Source organism: Panthera uncia, chromosome E3 (genome assembly GCF_023721935.1).
Source record: "Panthera uncia isolate 11264 chromosome E3, Puncia_PCG_1.0, whole genome shotgun sequence".
In the NCBI taxonomy this organism is placed as follows: domain Eukaryota; kingdom Metazoa; phylum Chordata; class Mammalia; order Carnivora; family Felidae; genus Panthera; species Panthera uncia.
In genome coordinates, this window is record NC_064815.1 from 30,133,242 (window position 1) to 30,150,530 (window position 17,289).

The following is a 17,289-nucleotide window of genomic DNA, read 5'->3' on the forward strand; positions in this document are numbered from 1 at the left end:
GCTTCTGACGACGGGCGTGATGGGAACTTAACCTTTGTTACCTCTCCTCTTCCTCTTGCTTTGCTCAGAACACCTGGCAGGGTGAGGCTGAAAAAGATTCGGTCGTATGTTAAAAATTCCCAAATGTCAGAATTGGAAAGAATCTCGAGACCGTTGAGTTCGGTCCGCCGTTCAGCATCGGAGGGTGGGAGAGTGTGAGAGAATTTAATAGGGCCTCTCACGATTGCCCACAGAGCACACGGACTCCTGTGACTCTGTCCTAAAATGTTTTATCTACTAAAGGGAATATATGACGTAGCGATTTAGTCATTCCAGCAGTGTGACTTTTAGTCTCGTTGTTGATCAGAAGTTTCAGCACTAAGAACGATGTCTAACACTAGGAGGTATCTGGTACACGCTGATGGAGTGATCTTCCCGACTCGCAAATCTTTGAGGGTTCGTAGCTGGTGAAATCACCGAGTGCTGTCCTGGCTGGGACATGAATGTGCTAAGTAAACACGCAGTGTTTAGTCGGTCAGAGCCTCAGACCAGCATGAAAAATCCAAAGCGATCGCCGAGATCTCTCCAACCCAGGATACACCTGGCCACGGGGGAGGCTCGGTGCCTGGTCTAGGAAACGCTTCCCGAGTGCTGCGGTTTCCTCTGCTTTCCTGCCCCCAGAGTGGGCACCAGTGCCCTCCTTACACTTCTTCCCAACTTGACTGTACCTGACTCGTGGAGAAGCAGCCGGGAGACCCTAGGAACCAAGTTCATTCCGTTCAAACCCATGCATTTGATGATACGCCACTCCGTTCATCATGCTCAAAAACTGCTGTGCCCTTCCTCCCACGTGCGAGCCCCACCCCCAGCCACCGTTCCACTGGCGGCAAGCAGTCCGGCCTCTGCGGCCCGCCAGCTTCAGGGCTCTGCCGGCCTGAGGATTCGTCCACCTGCGGTCAGGGAACCGGCAAGACTGTCAGGCTCTGTACAGAAGGGCCGCTGCACTCGGAGTTCATAGACCGGATCTGAAACTCCTCGGGCCCGGCCCACCCACGCTCGCCCCCTTCCCCAGCCCTTGGGTTATCAGTCTGCCCGCCCCAAGCTGCGGAGAGTCCTTCGTCTGCTTGCCTTACAGGTGACTGAACAAAAAAGCAGCTCTCGGCCTCGCCCTAGGCCTTCCGGGTGGGCTTCCCCGTGGCGGCGGCGGCACCCACTGACCGAGCAAGGAGACCCTTGGGGTGTGGCAGTGAGTGGTGCTGACTGGCCGTGAGCTGGCCTTCCCCGGATCCCAGCGGGGTCTCTGTGCTGCTGCAAGGAGCCGATTGGGAGCAAGCTCACCCTCTTGTTATTCTTCTAGGAAGACGATGAGAAGCTAATTGAGGAGATCCAGAAGGAGGCTGAAGAAGAGCAGAAGAGAAAGAATGGAGGCAAGCGCTCCCCCAGCACGGGCCCCACGCCAGGTCCGGTCCGTGTGCACAGGGGCGGGGGGACCTCCACAGCTGGCCCTCGGGTGGCCGCGGACACGCTCTGCCCGGGCCCCCGGCTGCTTGCGGGAACGTAGGAGGGTTCCCGCATGCCCTCGATCAGGGGGTGCCAAGGGTGGGTTTGGGCTTAGGAGGCAGACAGAAGGAACCCACGCCAGACCAAAAAGGCGGTAGGCCCACCCTGGCCTCACTGAGGTCACAAAGAAAAGAAAGGGAGTTTCTGGGAGTGGCCGTCCGGGCCCTAGCTCCGAAGGAAAGGCGCTCACAGAAGCTCCACCTGGTCTGAGCTCAGTCGATCCTCCACCTTCCAGAGTGATCACCGAATCAACACTCGCTCAGACAGCAGGGGCGGGAGGTGGATGTACACGTCAATCGGCCTTACTGTGGCCTGGCCACCCTCCCGTGTCCACGGTAAGGATGACGCTGAAGGTCAGATGTTCCTGGCCTCGCTCCGTTCTCGAGGCCCTCGGCCTCCCGCTTGGGGCAGGCAGGATGGAGGTTGAGATGAGCAGGCCCGGCCCCGCCCCGCACACAGGCACCGTGGGTTTTCGTTGTCTCCTCTACTAAATCCCATTTCCTGTTCAGAGAACACCTTCAAACGCATCGGGCCCCCCTTGGAGAAGCCTCCAGAGAAAGTCCAGCGGATCGAAGCCCTGCCGAGGCCCGTCCCGCAGAACCTGCACCAGCCACAGATCCCACCCTACGCCTTCGTGCACCCACCCTTCCCTCTGCCGCCTGTCCGGCCCGTGTTCAACAACTTCCCCCTCAACATGGGCCCCGTCCCGGCGCCCTACGTGCCCCCCCTGCCCAACGTGCGCGTCAACTATGACTTCGCGCCCGTCCACGTGCCGCTGGAGCACAACCTGCCCATGCACTTCGGCCCCCAGCCACGGCGCCGCTTCTGACCGCCCGCGGCCTTGTCTCGTCCGGGGAGCCCGCCGCACTCCCGGGGCCGTGCCTGTCAAATAGGCATGATGGACCGGGCTCTCGAAAAGATGGGCCGGGTTTTTTCCTGCTCCTTCCTGGGAAGGGCCACTGCCCCCAGGCACCTGTAACAGGACCAGCCTGGCACTTACGGGGCCAAAGAGAAGGGGGCAGTGAAACCTCCCCAGAGTGTCCCACCGTGCCAGTCGCCAGTGCAGGGACCCTCCCCACCGGGCAGCCCATCTCTGCGGTTAGTCCAGGCCCTGCTGGGGCCAGGGTGGTGTCTGCCTCCACCCCTCCCCCGGCCGACTACAGAGTGTTTCCCCTAACCACGTAGGCCTTCCTGACCACAGTGCAGCCCGAAGCGTCGTAAAACTGACGCAGCAACTCCTACGGTTTGGAGAGAGCCGGGCCACCTGAACCACGTCCCGGAAGCCAGGCTCTCTTCTCCCTCCCCACCGTCACCCCCCACCCCAATACCACAGCCCACCCAGAGAGAGGTACGCCCTGCTGCTCCAAGCCACTTGGTCCCATCAAGTGGGGGCAGAGCCACCAGAGTCCCCGGGCCTGGGAGCACCGCTCAGGGTGGGGAGGCTGTGGGCCGTGTCCCCCCAAATCCAGAACCCCAGGCCACCACCACCGTGACTGTTCAGGGGTCTTTGACCTTGGACCACTCAGTTGAGACCACAGAGAGCTGTCTCGTGCTGTCTGTTCTGTTTTGTAGTTTAAAATATTTGCCATTTACTCGCTTTGAACTTACTGGGTTTTCTGTGGCCTACTAGAGTTTCTCTCGCTCAGTCTCTGGAGAGTCCAGTCTGTCACCCACACCAGGCGGCCGGTGAGGGCGGGACGGTCCTGACGCTCGCCAGACAGAACATCTTTATGAAGCAACCCTGACCGGTTTGGTGGCCCTCCCGGGCAGCCCAGCTGTCGGGAAGCCTCCTTCGCCACCAGCCTGGCAGTGAGCACCTTCTCCCTGAGATCTGGTGGCGGCAGTGGGTTTCAGCAGGGGGACAGACGACCCAGGCTACACCGGCACCCATCCTCGGAGCTGCCTCCGCCTGAGGCCAGCGGAGTCCAGCGTGGGGGCCCTGCCTGTTCACCGCTGGGCGCCACTTCCCACCCCGCCCGCATGCAGAGACAGGCCTCTGTGGGGGGGCGGCCCTGCCTGGCTCCCCAGTGTTGGTCTCTGTCGCCGTCACTATATGTCTGATGGCTTTGGGGTTCCCGGCGTGTGTGCACAGACCTCAGACAGCAGGGTGAACCTAATGGCCGGTCCCCCATCTCCGTGCAGGCCGTGCCCCAGGGTCATCCACCGCCATCACTGTCTCCTGTATTTCAAGGGTTAAATTGGGGAGAAATCTGCTAAGTTGCCCATTCTTCCTCCTGCGCTTCCTCCAGGCGAGGGCTTCGCAGACCGTCATCGGGGCGCACGAGGAGAGGTCTGCGCCGCCGGGAGCCCCTGTCAGGCTGCCTCTGCCTTGCTGGTAGCCTGAACGACCGTGCCTTGGGAGAGCTGCGCCAAGGGTGACAGGTGACAGGATTGAAGTACCTTAAAAACATGTTCTCTGTGCATCCCCAAGGGAGGGTCTCAGAGCAGTGAGTTTCTAGCAGACATCCCACCAAATGGGGAGGGTGACCCCAGGACACACCAGAATGTCCTAGGCCCCCTGAGCCAATTCATCCAAGGAGGGAATGAGCCAGCCCCCCTGTGCCCTCTAGCCCAGGGAAGGGGGCTCCGGGTGGGTGGCCTGCCCCTGACACCGCCATCCAGCGAGTCCACCGGAACCTGGCATGGGAGGTGCTGGCACAGAGGGGGAGAGACCAGAATAACTGGTTCCTCCCAAGGCCAAGCACGACGTTCCTTTGAGATGAATTCTTGGCTGTTTGTCACCATATGCAGCTGTTAGGGATCCATTCCTGCTGTTCTGAACTGAGGGTGCCTGGTTTCTAACGTTCCTCCTCGAGCTGGACTGTGGAGTGGCTCCCCTGTCTGCAGGAGCCCGATTGCTGTTTGGGGGAAGGTCATTGCCACAAGTTCTGACCCTGGCGTGAGTCCCCACCTGTCCGCGAAGTGTCCCTCTAGGTGCCTGTGTCCCAGAGGACCCCAGGTTTCTTGAGAAGCAGTCTGCACTAGTGATGGTTTGGGGGAAAGCAGGCCCTTCTGACGGGCCGGCAAGTGGCTGCAAGGTGTGATGACAGGAAACCCCCAGAGATCAGCCGGTCTCGGGGACAGGCAGGAATCCCAGAGGCAGCCTGACACCTTCCCCTCTCTGGGCCACAGTGTTTGCTCCCCCAGACGAGAGACTGCCCGGCGACAGTCCCGTTCTACTTGCCTTAAACTGGAGAGAGGAATCTAGTATTTGCACTTAGCAAAAGATTTTAAAACTTTAAAAAAAAATGTGCATGACCTGTCACTTTGTATAAAAATAGCAGAAATGATTAGTTTATTAAATTCTTTTCTTTACCTTCCGGTAGTAAAAACACATAAAAAGAATTCTGTTTAAACTACTGTGTGTAAAAAGCTTGTACCATATGTAACTTTGACTTTTTGTAAATAAATGTTTGTGCATTATGTCCCCTCTGGTTTTGTCCGTTCGCGTGGTGAAATCACAGGGGCTGCGTGGGCGGGTGGCAGGGTCCTGGGGAGTGTCCGGGTCTAGGGTGACACGGCTCCCCGCCCCTTGGGAGCTGACCTCCAGCTGCCGCTGCAGATCCGCAGGGTGTGAACCCAGAGTAGCGAGCCTGAGGCCCCGGCCCCACGTGGGGAAGGACCACTTCCTGTCCCCCACCCCTCCCCAGAAGGCAATGGGTGATGTCTCATGCTAACCTTGCTTGAGTGGCTGCGGAGGCCCAGTTGGGCACAAAGGGGTTGATTGGTTGGTTGGTTGGTTGGTTGGTTGGTTGGTTGGTTTCTTGGCCCAGAATCCCCTTCCAGAAGATGTGCTCAGCCCCTCTTCCAGGCCTGGGCGACAAGCCACCCATTGACCTGGAGAGCCACCTGCACAAGTGAGACCAGGCGAAGGTTGGGTGAGGTGGGAGGAAGCTCATCCTCCAGCACTGGGACACGACGTTATGAGACAGCATTGGGGCAGGGAAGCTGGTTGACAGGGGCCACCTCCCCCACAAGTCCTCTGGAGCCACGTGCCTGTCCTAGCACCCCCTCTGCCCCCACCACGTGCCAGGCCCGCAGACCTCAGCACACACGGGCTCAAACCGTGCTCAGCGATTTAATAAAATTCGAGCTCTGGGGCACCTGGCTGGCCCAGTCAGTTAAGCATCTGACTTCAGCTCAGGTCATGATCTAGTGGTCGTTGAGTTCAAGCCCCGTGTCGGACTCTGTGCTGACGGCTCAAAGCCTGGAGCCTGCTTTGGATTCTGTGTCTTCCTCTCTGTCCCTCCCCCGCTTGCACTCTGTCTCAAAATAAACATCAAAAAAAAATTATTTTAATGAAACATGGGCTAGGGGCGCCTGGGTGACTCAGTCGTTTCAGCGTCCAACTCGGTTTCGGCCGAGGTCATGATCTGGTCTGTCCTGTCTGCCATTTGCAACTTTACTGAGTGATACTTTTGGGGTTGTTTTTTTGGTTTTGTTTGTTTTTTGGTTTCGTTTTGTTTTGTTTTGTTTTGCATCTCTGAAAAAAGTACACTGAAATCAACCCAAGACAAAAGTTACCTGCATTCCCAGCTTCTAAACAAGTTCATGCCACCCTGTCATCATTCATCATTCCAGTACATTTTCAGTATTGTTCGTACTTGGCAGCCACACCCTAGTCACAAACTGTCCCACACCCCCAGTAAGCAAAGGGGTAATGGCCATGCTCCCGTCTTCTGCCACCTTTTCCACCCTCCACCCTCGTCACCAGGGTCCTCTTGCTCCTCCCCACACTCCTGCCAGCACATTCCACTCCCACACCCGCTTGCTCTGCCGCCCTGGTTGTTAACAAAATTGATCCCAAGGGACAGCCGGCTGGCTCAGTCAGTAGAACACATGACTCTTGATCTCAAGGCTGTGAGTCTGAGCCCCACGTTGGGCATGGAGCCTACTTAATTTTTTTTTTTTTTTTTTTTAAATGGGCTGCCTGGATGGCTTGGTTGGGTGTCTGACTCGATCTCAGCTCAGCTCTTGATCTCAGGGTTAAGTCTACGTTGGGCTCTGTAAAAAAAAAAAAAAAAAAAAAAAAAAAATTTTTTTTTTTTTTTTCAGTGATTCCATACCTTTCACAGGACTTGATTTTCTCCTTTTCTAACCATGGAGTGCCCTCCAGGTCTAACTGGGTCTTTGTACCGCCCTGATGGAAAATTCTGGGACTTCCAACTTCCTGCCACCACCGAACACCTCACTGAGCACCCCCTTTGATGTTTCAGTGGCTCTTCTTTCCAGTAGTAGCCTCGTGAACGAAAAGGTAAGATGGTGTATGTATTGCCGTGGCTTTTGCTAGATTGCTCTCCAGGTTCCTTGACCGAGCAGCCCCCACCCACCAGTCCCAGACGGTGTTCTCTTCCTTCGTTGACACACCTTCGTCACCAGGGTCCCTGAACCCTCTCCCGGAATCTGACCCCAGGGAGGCACCCCTTGAATGCACACCTCTTTCTGCAAAGCGGACTGCTTTTTATTTAGGTTAGAAGCATTTGTAACTGTGAGGTCCAGACTTTCTTTCCCGTCCTCGAAGTGATAGAGATGTATACACATTTGCCAATTACAGACGTTTTGAGATAGAAAAGAACTTGAAAACACAGAAAAGTGTGAAGACGAAGACAAACATGCTCTGTGACCCAAAGGTGACTACTGGGGATATTTTGATGCATTTCCTTCTGGGGTGGTTTCGCCCTGTGATGTATATAATGTCTCCCAGGACCGGTCAACCACAAGTTGGCGACCCACCACGAACATGAGCCAGGTATGAGCTTCCCAAAGACGATTTTTAGCTGCTGCTTCTAGAACCTTTTGCCGCAGGCTCGTTAGCCTTCTCTTTGGACTTCTTGTGATCATGTTGCTGCAAGCTGGTGCACAGCTGCGCCTGTCCGGCCTGCTGTTGTGTCTTCTCATGACCCCTGGGGGGATGTGGCGCTCACCTGAAGCCCCATCTGTGTGTCTTCTCTCTCGGTCAGGATTTCGTCGAAAGCGGTTGCCCTTCTTGCTTCCTCTCGTTTCATCAGCACATCTTGGTGAAGACAGCCCAGAACTCACCGCCACCTTGGCTTGGCTTGGCCCTCCACAGCACCTGCTGTCACCAGGATCACCTGGGCCTGCCTCTTCCCCAAGTGGGGGATGGTACACAGGCCCCAGGCCGTCCAGTAGGCTGTGCAGGTGCTGGGCGGCACCCCGTGAACCGAGCAGGTCACTTAAGCCTGCCGCTGAGGGGGGGGATGATGACGGCACCTCTTCGTCAGGCTGAGATGATTGCGTGAGGTGGGAAAAGAGCTTGGAGGCTCTCATCCTGAAGAGCGCTGTCGTCCGGCCCCCTTCCCGCTGCCCCTCACCCCTCCGCAGGTCCCACCCCCCCCCACCTGCCCTCGGCCGTGGTGCGTGTGAGGCTGCCCCAAGCCCCACGCAGGAATCTCAGGCACGCGTGCCCCGTGCAGTCTCACGTGTGCACCGGGCGGTGGCCACCTGGCCTGGGCCTGCCGTTCAACTGGGCAACAAGAAACGTGCACCTCAAAGGCCAGGCAGGTGGGGACAGGGGGACGCGGCGGGGGTGGCCCAGGCATGGGGCAGGCATCATGGTGGCCGGATCCGAGACTGGAGCCACAACCTAGCTCCTTGTCCTCCTGGCTTGTCCACATGCAGGCTGCGGGGCCCGTGATTCTGGGGGTTCCCGGGGAATCTGCCTTTTCGATCAACCGCTCAGTGTTGGGAATCACCGCAGGGCCTTGGTGGAGTCCCGGGGGAGGAGGGTGGTGGGGGAGGCTGCTTCCTGGGCTCCGGGTGAGAGCACGTGCCGGGGGGCTCAGGAGAGTCCAGGGGGACCTGACGCCAGTGGGGACTTGTGGAGTGAGGAGGCGCCGGAACGGCAGCTGAGGGAGCAGGGGCCGGGGCGCAGTGGGGGGGGGGGGCCACGTCCTCAGCCCAGACGGCGCATCCGACCGCAGACCCAGTCCTGAAGGCCTGGGGATGACAGCAGGCCAGACCAGGGCGCCAAGGGTGCCGGGATTTCCGGACAGGCAGAGCGGAGGCCAGGGAAGCAGGGGGAGACCGCGGGGCTGGTGTCTGCCAGCCCGGGGATGGCTGGTGCACCCGCGGGCGTTCTCAGACCTTCCTCGGAGCCTTCTCTCTGGCCCTCCGGTTCCTCTGGGTGCTGGTTCCAGCTGGCCCCTGCTTCTCCGGCCTCTCATCTACCGTCGCAGAAAACCACAGGCCACCGTGGCGGCTGGGAACACCCCCGAGGTGCTGATTCTGACAGCGCTGCGGGTCGAGGGCTCAGCCAGGCAGCTCTGCTCCCCGCTGGGCTTCAGCTGAGACCACAGCCCCCGCCGGCCTCACCCCTCGTAGCCCGAGCCTCCCTCCAGCAGGGCACTGACCTCCGAGAGGCCGGGGGAGGACCCTGCCGGCCCGTCAAGGGGTCAAAACCAGCCACCCCGGTGAGGGAGCGGAGATGGGACCACAAACTGCCGTTCCCAGCTTGCCCTGAACCAAGTCCCGGACAAGTGGCGTGCACGGGCTGGGATAGGGAGGCTGTGCACCTGTGCCCAGGATGTCACCTCAAGGAGACGATGGCCGCAGCCGCCTTTAGGCAGCTCGTAGTCTCTCTTTCCTTTCTCTGTCCCACGTCTGGTTCTCTCTCGCGCTCTCTCTTCTCATTTCTATCGAGATTGAGGCCACTTACCAAAAAGATAACACATGATATAAAACAAGCAGAAAAAACAAACTGGAGCAGAGGCAAAGCTACAGTGTTAAAATAAACACAGCCGGGAACTGGGGCTCCCGAAACACGTCTCCACCAGGCGGCCCGGCCGGGTCCTTAAAGGCAACTTCACCTTCCCAGCAGCTCACGTGGAGAAACACACGAGTCCTGAGGGCCACCGCGTCCAGAAGATGAACACGTGCCCAGAGCTCAAAGGAAGGGCACTCTGCAGGTGGCACACGTCTCTGCCACCCGCTGGTGGCAGCCCCCTGTCCCAGGCACCCCAGAACCCACCCCCAGGATCAGATCCAGCCTGGCCCCAGGCCCTGTTGGGTTTCGAGGGCCCCCGCTGGGGCCCTGGGCAGGCCTGGACGGGGGCACAGAGCGGATGACCCACATGGCTCCCCAGCCCACACGGCTGTCCTAACCGGCCCAGCCTCAGACCTCTGGGGACTCTGATGCCTCCCACACACACATCTCCCGCCCCTCCCCTCTGATGGGGAACCAGGCCAAAGAGGAAGCCTAGAACGTCCTGGAGGCTGGATGTTGCCAAAAAACGTTCCTGCCCAGCTCCGCCATTTCCCGGCTCTGAGCCGAGGCCCGGTCCTCCGTGGGCTCTCTTTTCACACGACACTGGCCATCTCAGACTCCGTCCCTACCATGGAATATTCTCCACGGTTCCTGCCATGGAGAATATTCGGTGCATCTCCCGCACTGGTTCTGGGTCCAGGCTGCTCAGGGAATCATTGTTGAGAGAATAAATCTGAAACGAGGCTATAAATACCCACCTCGTGAGGCACCTGGATGGCTCAGTCAGTGAGGCGTCCAACTTCAGCTCAGGTCATGGTCTCAATGTTCGTGAGTTTGAGCCCCTCGTCGGGCTCTGTGCTGACAGCTCAGAGCCTGGAGCCTGCTTCGGATTCTGTCTCCTTCTCTCTCCACTCCTCCCCTGCTCACACTCTGCCTCTCTCTCTCTCTCTCTCTCAAACATGAAAAAAAAATTTTTTTAATACCCACCTCAGAAGGGGGTTTGTGGGATGTTAAGTGAGCTATTGCATGTGAGGACACAGTCTGACATACGGAAGCCACATAAATGTCAGCTTAATTGTTTTTGGAATCAGAAAATGTGGCCAAGTGGTTTCCCACCTGTGTCATGGTGGGTAAGTCACCTGCTAGCTGGAGCCTCAGTTTCCCCATCTGTAAAAGGAAAGGGGTAACTTGAATGGCCCTCCCAGCTACAACAGGCTCTAATTTTACAGGTGTCCTGATGGCCCAGATACCGAGTGGGGGTTTTCAGGGTACAGAGATGCTCCCCTAGAACGTTTGCTAATACGGTGACAATTTAGCATTATCCATAGTAGCCCGAAACTGGAAACAGCCCAAAGGTCCATCATCTGATGAAGAGATAAAAAGGACTCTATCCATACAACGCAATATTTGGTCATAGAAAGGGAAGAAGGGCTGACCCATGTTACAACGTGGCTGAAAACATGGTGCTCAGCGAAAGAAGCCAGACACAAGCGGCCACGGATTGTTCGATCCCATTTATGTGAGATGTCCACCAGAGTCAGCAAACCCAAAGATTCAAAGAGTAGATGAGTGGTTGCTTAGGGCTGAAGGGGCCCTGGAGGGGTAGGGGATGCCAGCTAAAAGACGACAGTCTTTCTTGCTGAGATGATGAGATGTTCTAAAATTGACCGTGGTGACGGCTGCATGTATCCGTGAGGTACAAAAGCACTGAGTTGTACCCTTTAAGTGGGCGAATTATATGGTGCATGAGTCATCTCTCTGTGATGCTGTTTTAGGAAAGGGGGGCGGGCTGGGGTGCAGAAGCACCACTTCTGGCCATAATGGAGGAACAAGGATGATGGACGGGGCTTACCTCTCCCTGGACAGTGCCCTTCAGATGCTGGACAACAGGAGCAAAGTCAGTGATCCCGGGAGAAGGCGACTCCGTGATTTCCCCAACGCCTTCCAAGAGAGCCTCCGGGCCGCAGCAGGGGACCCGGAAGCTGGGCAGAGACTGTGGCCTCCCTGAGTCAAGGAGACAGACATGAGAGCTTGGGGAGGCCTAGGCTGTGCAGGGCAGAGGAGCGAAGGAGGAGAAAGCTGCCCGGGCAGGCTGCCCGGGTCTGCGGACGGGAGCCTGGCAGGGAGGACCTTCGGGCCAGGTGGAGAGCAGCCGACCACAGCCCGGGCCACCACCTGCCGCTGTGGGGACCAGGGACCAGCTCTTGGGGGAGACTCTATCTGAGGCCCTGAGAGTTGTGGAGGCTTTTATTTATACCCCCCAAATCTGCCAGTGGTGCTTCGGGAAGAAGGAAGGCGGTGGGCAGGAAGACGAGGTGGAGAGGCCCCACCGAGCCTGGGTGCTCCCCGTTAGCAGAGACGAACCCCCTAACCCACACGGGGTGACGTTTGTACTTCCTGCCTCCGTGAGACCCAGGCTTCAGCCTGGCAAGAAGCTTCGAGGGCGATTCTGTAGAGGTCGGGGAAGATACGCTCACCCACAGCTGGGGCGGGGCTGCGGGGAGGCCATCTGGCCACATCTATCAAAATGTCAAGTGACCCCAGAGTCTCCTGCCTCGGCGCCTGGGTGGCTCAATCAGTTGAGTGTCCGACTTTGGCTCAGGTCATGATCTCATGGTTCGTGAGTTCAAGCCCTACATGGGGCTCGCTGCTGTCAGCTCGAAGCCTGCTTTGGATCCTCTGTCTCCCTCTCTCTCCGCCCCTCCCCAGCTCGCTCTCTCCCTCTCTTTCTCTCTCTCTAATCAAACAAGCAAACCAACAAAAAAAGGGACTCCTGCCTACTATTGTTGTTCCATTCAGCAGCGTGTGCCGCTCAGGACAAGGGGGACAGATGTGAATGTCCGTGAGCGGCGGACGAGGTAGGTCAGGTGGGTCGTGGAGAAGCCAGAGCGAGGTCGGCCTGTGCAGGTAAGGAAACCGCACGTTTGTCAGGAGACGCCTGAAGGGAAGGGGCCCTGGGGGCACTCGATCCCGTGTGTGCAAAAAAAAAGTAAAATACGGCCCTGGCGCGCTGTCGTCGGGAATGTGAGATGGTGCAGCCACTGCGGGGAAACCGTATGAAGCTGCTCAAAGAAAAAAAACCCCACTAGACTGGAATGACCATAGGACAGCAAGACCCTACAGAATGGGAAGCAGGGACGAGGAGAGAGATCGGCTCCCCGTGTTCCCGGTGGCAGTGCTCCCAAGAGCCAGAGCGGAGGCGAGCTGGCAGCCGGCGGTGGGGCGGCCCGTCCCTCCCACGGACACTATACTCCGCCGCAGAAAGGAAGGAGATTCTGGCACACGGTCCAAGTGGATGAGCCTTGCAGACACCGTGCAGAAATAAGCCGGTCACAGAAGGGCAGACACTGTGAGATTCCACTGACCCGAGGTCCCTGGCACAGAATGGACTTTACCAGGGGGCCAGGGGAGGGGCGGGCGTTGGGGTTGAACCGGGGGAAAGAGTTCCATGTTACAAGATGGAAAGTTCTGCAGACACCTGGGTGGCTCAGTCGGTTGAGTATCAGACTCAGGTCACGATCTCGTGGTTCATGGGTTCGAGCCCCGCGTTGGGCTCTGTGCTGACAGCCTGGAGCCCGCTTCAGATTCTATGTCCCCCTCTCTCTCTCTCTGCCCCTCCCCTGTTCACACATTCTCTCTCTCTTTCTCAAAAATAAATAAGCATGTTTTTGTTTTGTTTTGTTTTGCTTTGCTTAGATTTATTCTTGAGACACAGACAAAGCATGAACAGGGGAGGGGCAGAGAGAGAGGGAGACACAGAATCTGAAACAGGCTCCGGGCTCTGAGCTGTCAGCACAGAGCCCGACGCGGGGCTCGAACCCACGAACTGTGAGATCATGACCTGAGCCGAAGTCGGACGCTTAACCGACCGAGCCACCCAGGCGGCCCTAAATAAGCATTTAAAAACAATTTTTGTAAATAATCAACAAGATGGAAAGTTCTAGAGGACGGATGGTGGTGGCGGATGTATTTAATGCCCCTGAACTGGCCACTCGGAGCAGGGAAGACGGTAAGTTCTGTGTCAGTGCATTTTACCACCATCCCAAATTATCTCCTTACTGAATTACAATAAAAGAACCCCAACGGGGGTCCTGATCATCTTGGCACAGCGGCAGAGGCCAGAGCAGCCCTGCCACGTAGCCCCTCCCTGCCCAGCACAGAGCTGCTGTGAACCACGGGCCTGCCGGTCTCCCCCCCCAGCTGCCCCCTGGACGCACAGTCCCCCACCCCGGCTTCCCCTTCACTTCCCCTCACCCCCGGCTGCAGCTGACCGCAAAGTCCAAAGTGCTGGAGGGTAACCACTAAGGAAGTGGCCAGCCGGTGAGCGCCCGCACGCTCGCTCGCGGGGAGGCTCTGCGGGGTGAATCCGGGTCTCCCGGGTCGCCCACGGCGCTCACACACTATTGCCGTCCTCCTTCAGGCTCACGTACCCCCCTCCCTGTTCCCGGGGTCACCTCCCAGATAAGCCCCCTGGCCTTGAGTGCGTGTCTGTTTCTGGGAGAACCCATCCCGCGAGCGTCTATGTGCTGCACAGACAGGTTATGTTTCTCTATATAAATCCCAGCTGCACCCGGAGCAAGTTTCATAACCGCCCTGCGCCTCAGTCTTTGCACCAATAAATGGGAGGAGCAGGACTCAGCACCACTACCCAGGGCTGGGATGGATGGGGACGGTGGCAGTTGGCTCCAGAGGCTGGAAGTCCAAGATCAAGGTGTCAGTCAGCAAGGCTGGGCTGGGGCCTCTACCTGAGACCTCACACAGTCTTCCCTCTGTGCAAATTTGTCTCCTAATCTCCTCTTCTTACAAGGACACAGATTGGAGTGGGGCTCACCTCGGCGACCTCTCATAATCACCTCCTTAAATACCCTGTCTCCGCGCACAATCCCATGGTGAGGTATTGGGAGTTGGGGCCTCGGCGTGAGAATTTAAGGGGGACGCAACTCAGCCCGTCACAGGACTAAGTGAGTGAATAAGGGGCTAGTAGCCGGCACGTAGCAAGGGCTATCTGTGGGTACTGTATGTAACAGCCGGTTTTCCAGAAGAGTAAAAGACGTAGTCAACGGTGGTACCCTGGCTGAGGGCGGGGCTGGGGGGAGAAGGACTGGGGTCGGGCACCCTTTGACGTCATCCTCTTGCTTTTATCACCTCGATTCTTAGGATAATAATAACGATCAAGTTATTGGTCCCGTGCAGAGGACCTGCCAATGCCTGGCACCAGCAGGAGCTTCCTGGAAGGTGGGTCTGCCCCTCCCCTCCCAGGGGGGCAGGCCTGGGTCCCAGGGAGGGGGAGGGGAGTGCATATCCCTCCCCCAAGTCTGCACAGCTTCTGTCTTGCTGATTCACACCTCCTGGAGGATGAGCCTCCTCCTGGTTAAGCCCAGAGGCCCCACTAAGAGGCTTGGGCTTCGGGCCGAACGCTCCACCCTACCCCGCCCCTCCTCCCCCTGCCCAGGCCCCTTCTCCACGCCTCCTTCTGCCTGGGGAGACCACATCTGTTCCCTTCTCTCTTCGCTGCCCCAGGGGTCTCAGAACCCCTCCTCCATCTGGACAGTCTTGCCAGGGAGCCAATCGCCCACTGCTCAAATGGGGGAAACTGAGGACGGAGGGTCCCCAGAGAGTCCAGATCCTTCTGGGGCCTCACATTATGATTCAGTGTGGGGTCACCGGAGGTTACCTATCATCCCTCCTGATTCAGGAAGAGACTGCTCTGACCCTGCAGGAAGTAGGGCACAGCCAGCCCTGGAGTGTCCTCCTCTGAGATCGCCCCAGAAATGAGAGGAGGGGCCCTGGGCGGCTCAGTCGGTTAGGCGTCCGACTTCGGCTCAGGTCATGATCTCACGGTTCCTGGGTTCGAGCCCCACGTCGGGCTCTGTGCTGACAGATCAGAGCCTGGAACCTGCTTCGGATTCTGTGTCTCCCTCTCGTTCTGCCCCTCCCCCTCTCACACTCCATCTTCCTTCTCTCAAAAATAAATAAAAACCTTTTTTTTTTTTTTTTTTTTTTTTTTAATTAAAAAGAAAGAAACAAACAGGGGAGAAGCCTGAGCTGCGGACACACTTGGGAAGCTCAGAGGCCCCACCGACCAGGACAGCTCAAGACAGCTCATTGTTCCCCGGGAGCTGGCGTATGTGTATCTGTATTCATCTGTGTGTCCGTGAGCACTTCTGTGTCTGTGCACACACATATGTCTCTAGTGCACGTGTTTGTGTGTGCACAGGACTCTGTACGCATGCCCATGCATGTACATAAGTCCATGTGTATGTGGGATCGCATGTGATGGGGCCAGGCCCTTGTCAATGGGGAGACACTGAGGAAGGTTCTTCTGGCAGGATCGAGAGCTGCGTCTCCTGCTCTGGCATTCAACCCTGGGCCCCAGAGCTGGTTCTGACAGAAGGGAAACGAAGGCCCGGAAAGACCCAGAAGTGAGGAGCCTGGGTGTGCAGGAGTGAGGCTGGTGGTCCCCAACATGCTCCACGCAAGGCCACAGGATGATCGATCTCTTTCTGAAGACGCCCATTGCCTCCAGGTGGGTCCTGAGACAACCTCCCTCGCTTGTTCAAACCCACTCTTCAGGGAGGACCCAAGGAGGCTCCACCCACCCTAGGAGGCTCCACCCTGCCTCCTGCCTAGCTTCCCCCTACAGGACCTTTGCATATGCTGTTCCCTCTGCCCAGACTGTCCTCCCTGTCCCTTATAATGCCCTCTTTCCCTAAGTGTGATCATCTCCCCAGTCAGACTGCGTGCCTCAGTCACCCACAGCCCCCACAATGCGCAGCCACGTGACAGGTGCCCATTTTTGTGGAATGGATGGAATTCGGAACCTGTGCCTAGCTTGTCTGGTTAGGGACGAGGCTGGGATTCCGGGAGCGGACCCTGGTGTCATTCCAGGGCAGTTCATTCCTGGTCCGTGGGCGGGGCTCGAGCCACCTCACCCAGCAGGATCTACAGCTGTGCCCAACTGGAACCCCTGCACCCCACCCCAACCCCTCTCAGTGTGCCTCCCCCGCCCACCCCCTCCCCCGTGGTCTGGAAGAGCTTGGATCCGGAAGATTCATCTGTCCCTTCCATGTCACTGAGACTTTTCTGGCTTCCAGCCTGGTTTTAACAGGGGTGGGGGGACCGGTCGCCAGGACCCCGCTGGGGCCCCAACATCCCTTTGTGGCTGCCATCTGCCCTTGTCAATCTCGAGACTCCCGCCTCCAGGAACCACCAATCACAGCCCGCCTCCCAGTTTCGTCACCAGCAGCCAATCAGCGCTTCCGCTGAGCCCTCTGGCGGCGAGGCCGTCTCCAGCCCCCTCACCCCAGCGGTCCCAGGCCCTTACGCTGCACGCCCCCCGTGTCCGCATCCATCCTCTGCTCCTTGGACACCCACAGGGCGCCGAGCTCCACCCGCAAGGCTGTGCCTGACTGCTCTGGACCTCAGTCTTCTCTGTAAGATGGGAGCTGGCGCTACCCTCGGGAAGCTCTGGGTTAAGTGATATACTGCAGTCGCTGCAGGGCTGGCCAGATGGGGGGGAGGGGGGTCGGCCAGGGGCCGAGAACGCAGGGTGGGCTCAGGGCTGGACACTTCATCAGCTTCCGGTGTGCCAGATGGAGAAGTGTCCCCCAACTTCCAGGGCCGAGCCTGCTTTGATGTAGGGACCCAACCTGGCGCCTCCCTCCCCCCAGCTTAGCCCATCCAGCCGCCTGCTCCCAGTACCTGCACCTGTCTCTATCTGTGCCCATCCTCAGAGGGCCCGTCGGACCGCGAAATCCCAGCCTCTGCAAGGCCTAGCGTTTGGGGGTGTTGATGGATCCACACAAGGCCTATGCAGTAGAAGAGGGCGGCCAAGGGCCCCAGTCCTCCAAGCTGTAGTCAAGGGCATCTCTAGAGGCAGAAGAAAGCTGGATCTATGGGTTCGTGTTACCCTGACCTCGACCTCCTAAGCCCACGGGCCCAACTCACGGTGCAGGCCTGAACGGGCCTCACAAATACTGGAGGCAGGAAACTGTGGGACCAGATTGAGCCACCTCCCCACCCAGGAG

The 17,289-nt window shown here is 58.0% G+C and overlaps 1 protein-coding gene across 2 annotated transcripts in view; it reads left to right on the forward strand.

The window, feature by feature from the left end:
* Window positions 1-6,795, forward strand: part of RNF216 (ring finger protein 216) — a 147,035-nt gene extending 140,240 nt beyond the window's left edge. The window contains exons 16-17 of one of the 2 annotated variants that reach the window (XM_049638961.1): window positions 1,337-1,406; window positions 2,049-4,962. In XM_049638961.1, coding sequence (XP_049494918.1) covers window positions 1,337-1,406; window positions 2,049-2,368 — 390 coding nt within the window. In that variant the 3' untranslated portion in view covers window positions 2,369-4,962. Of the gene's footprint in view, window positions 1-1,336; window positions 1,407-2,048; window positions 4,963-6,655 lie in introns of those variants that run through there. The other variant, XM_049638960.1, reaches the window with a different exon arrangement.
* The last annotated feature ends 10,494 nt before the right edge of the window (window positions 6,796-17,289 follow it).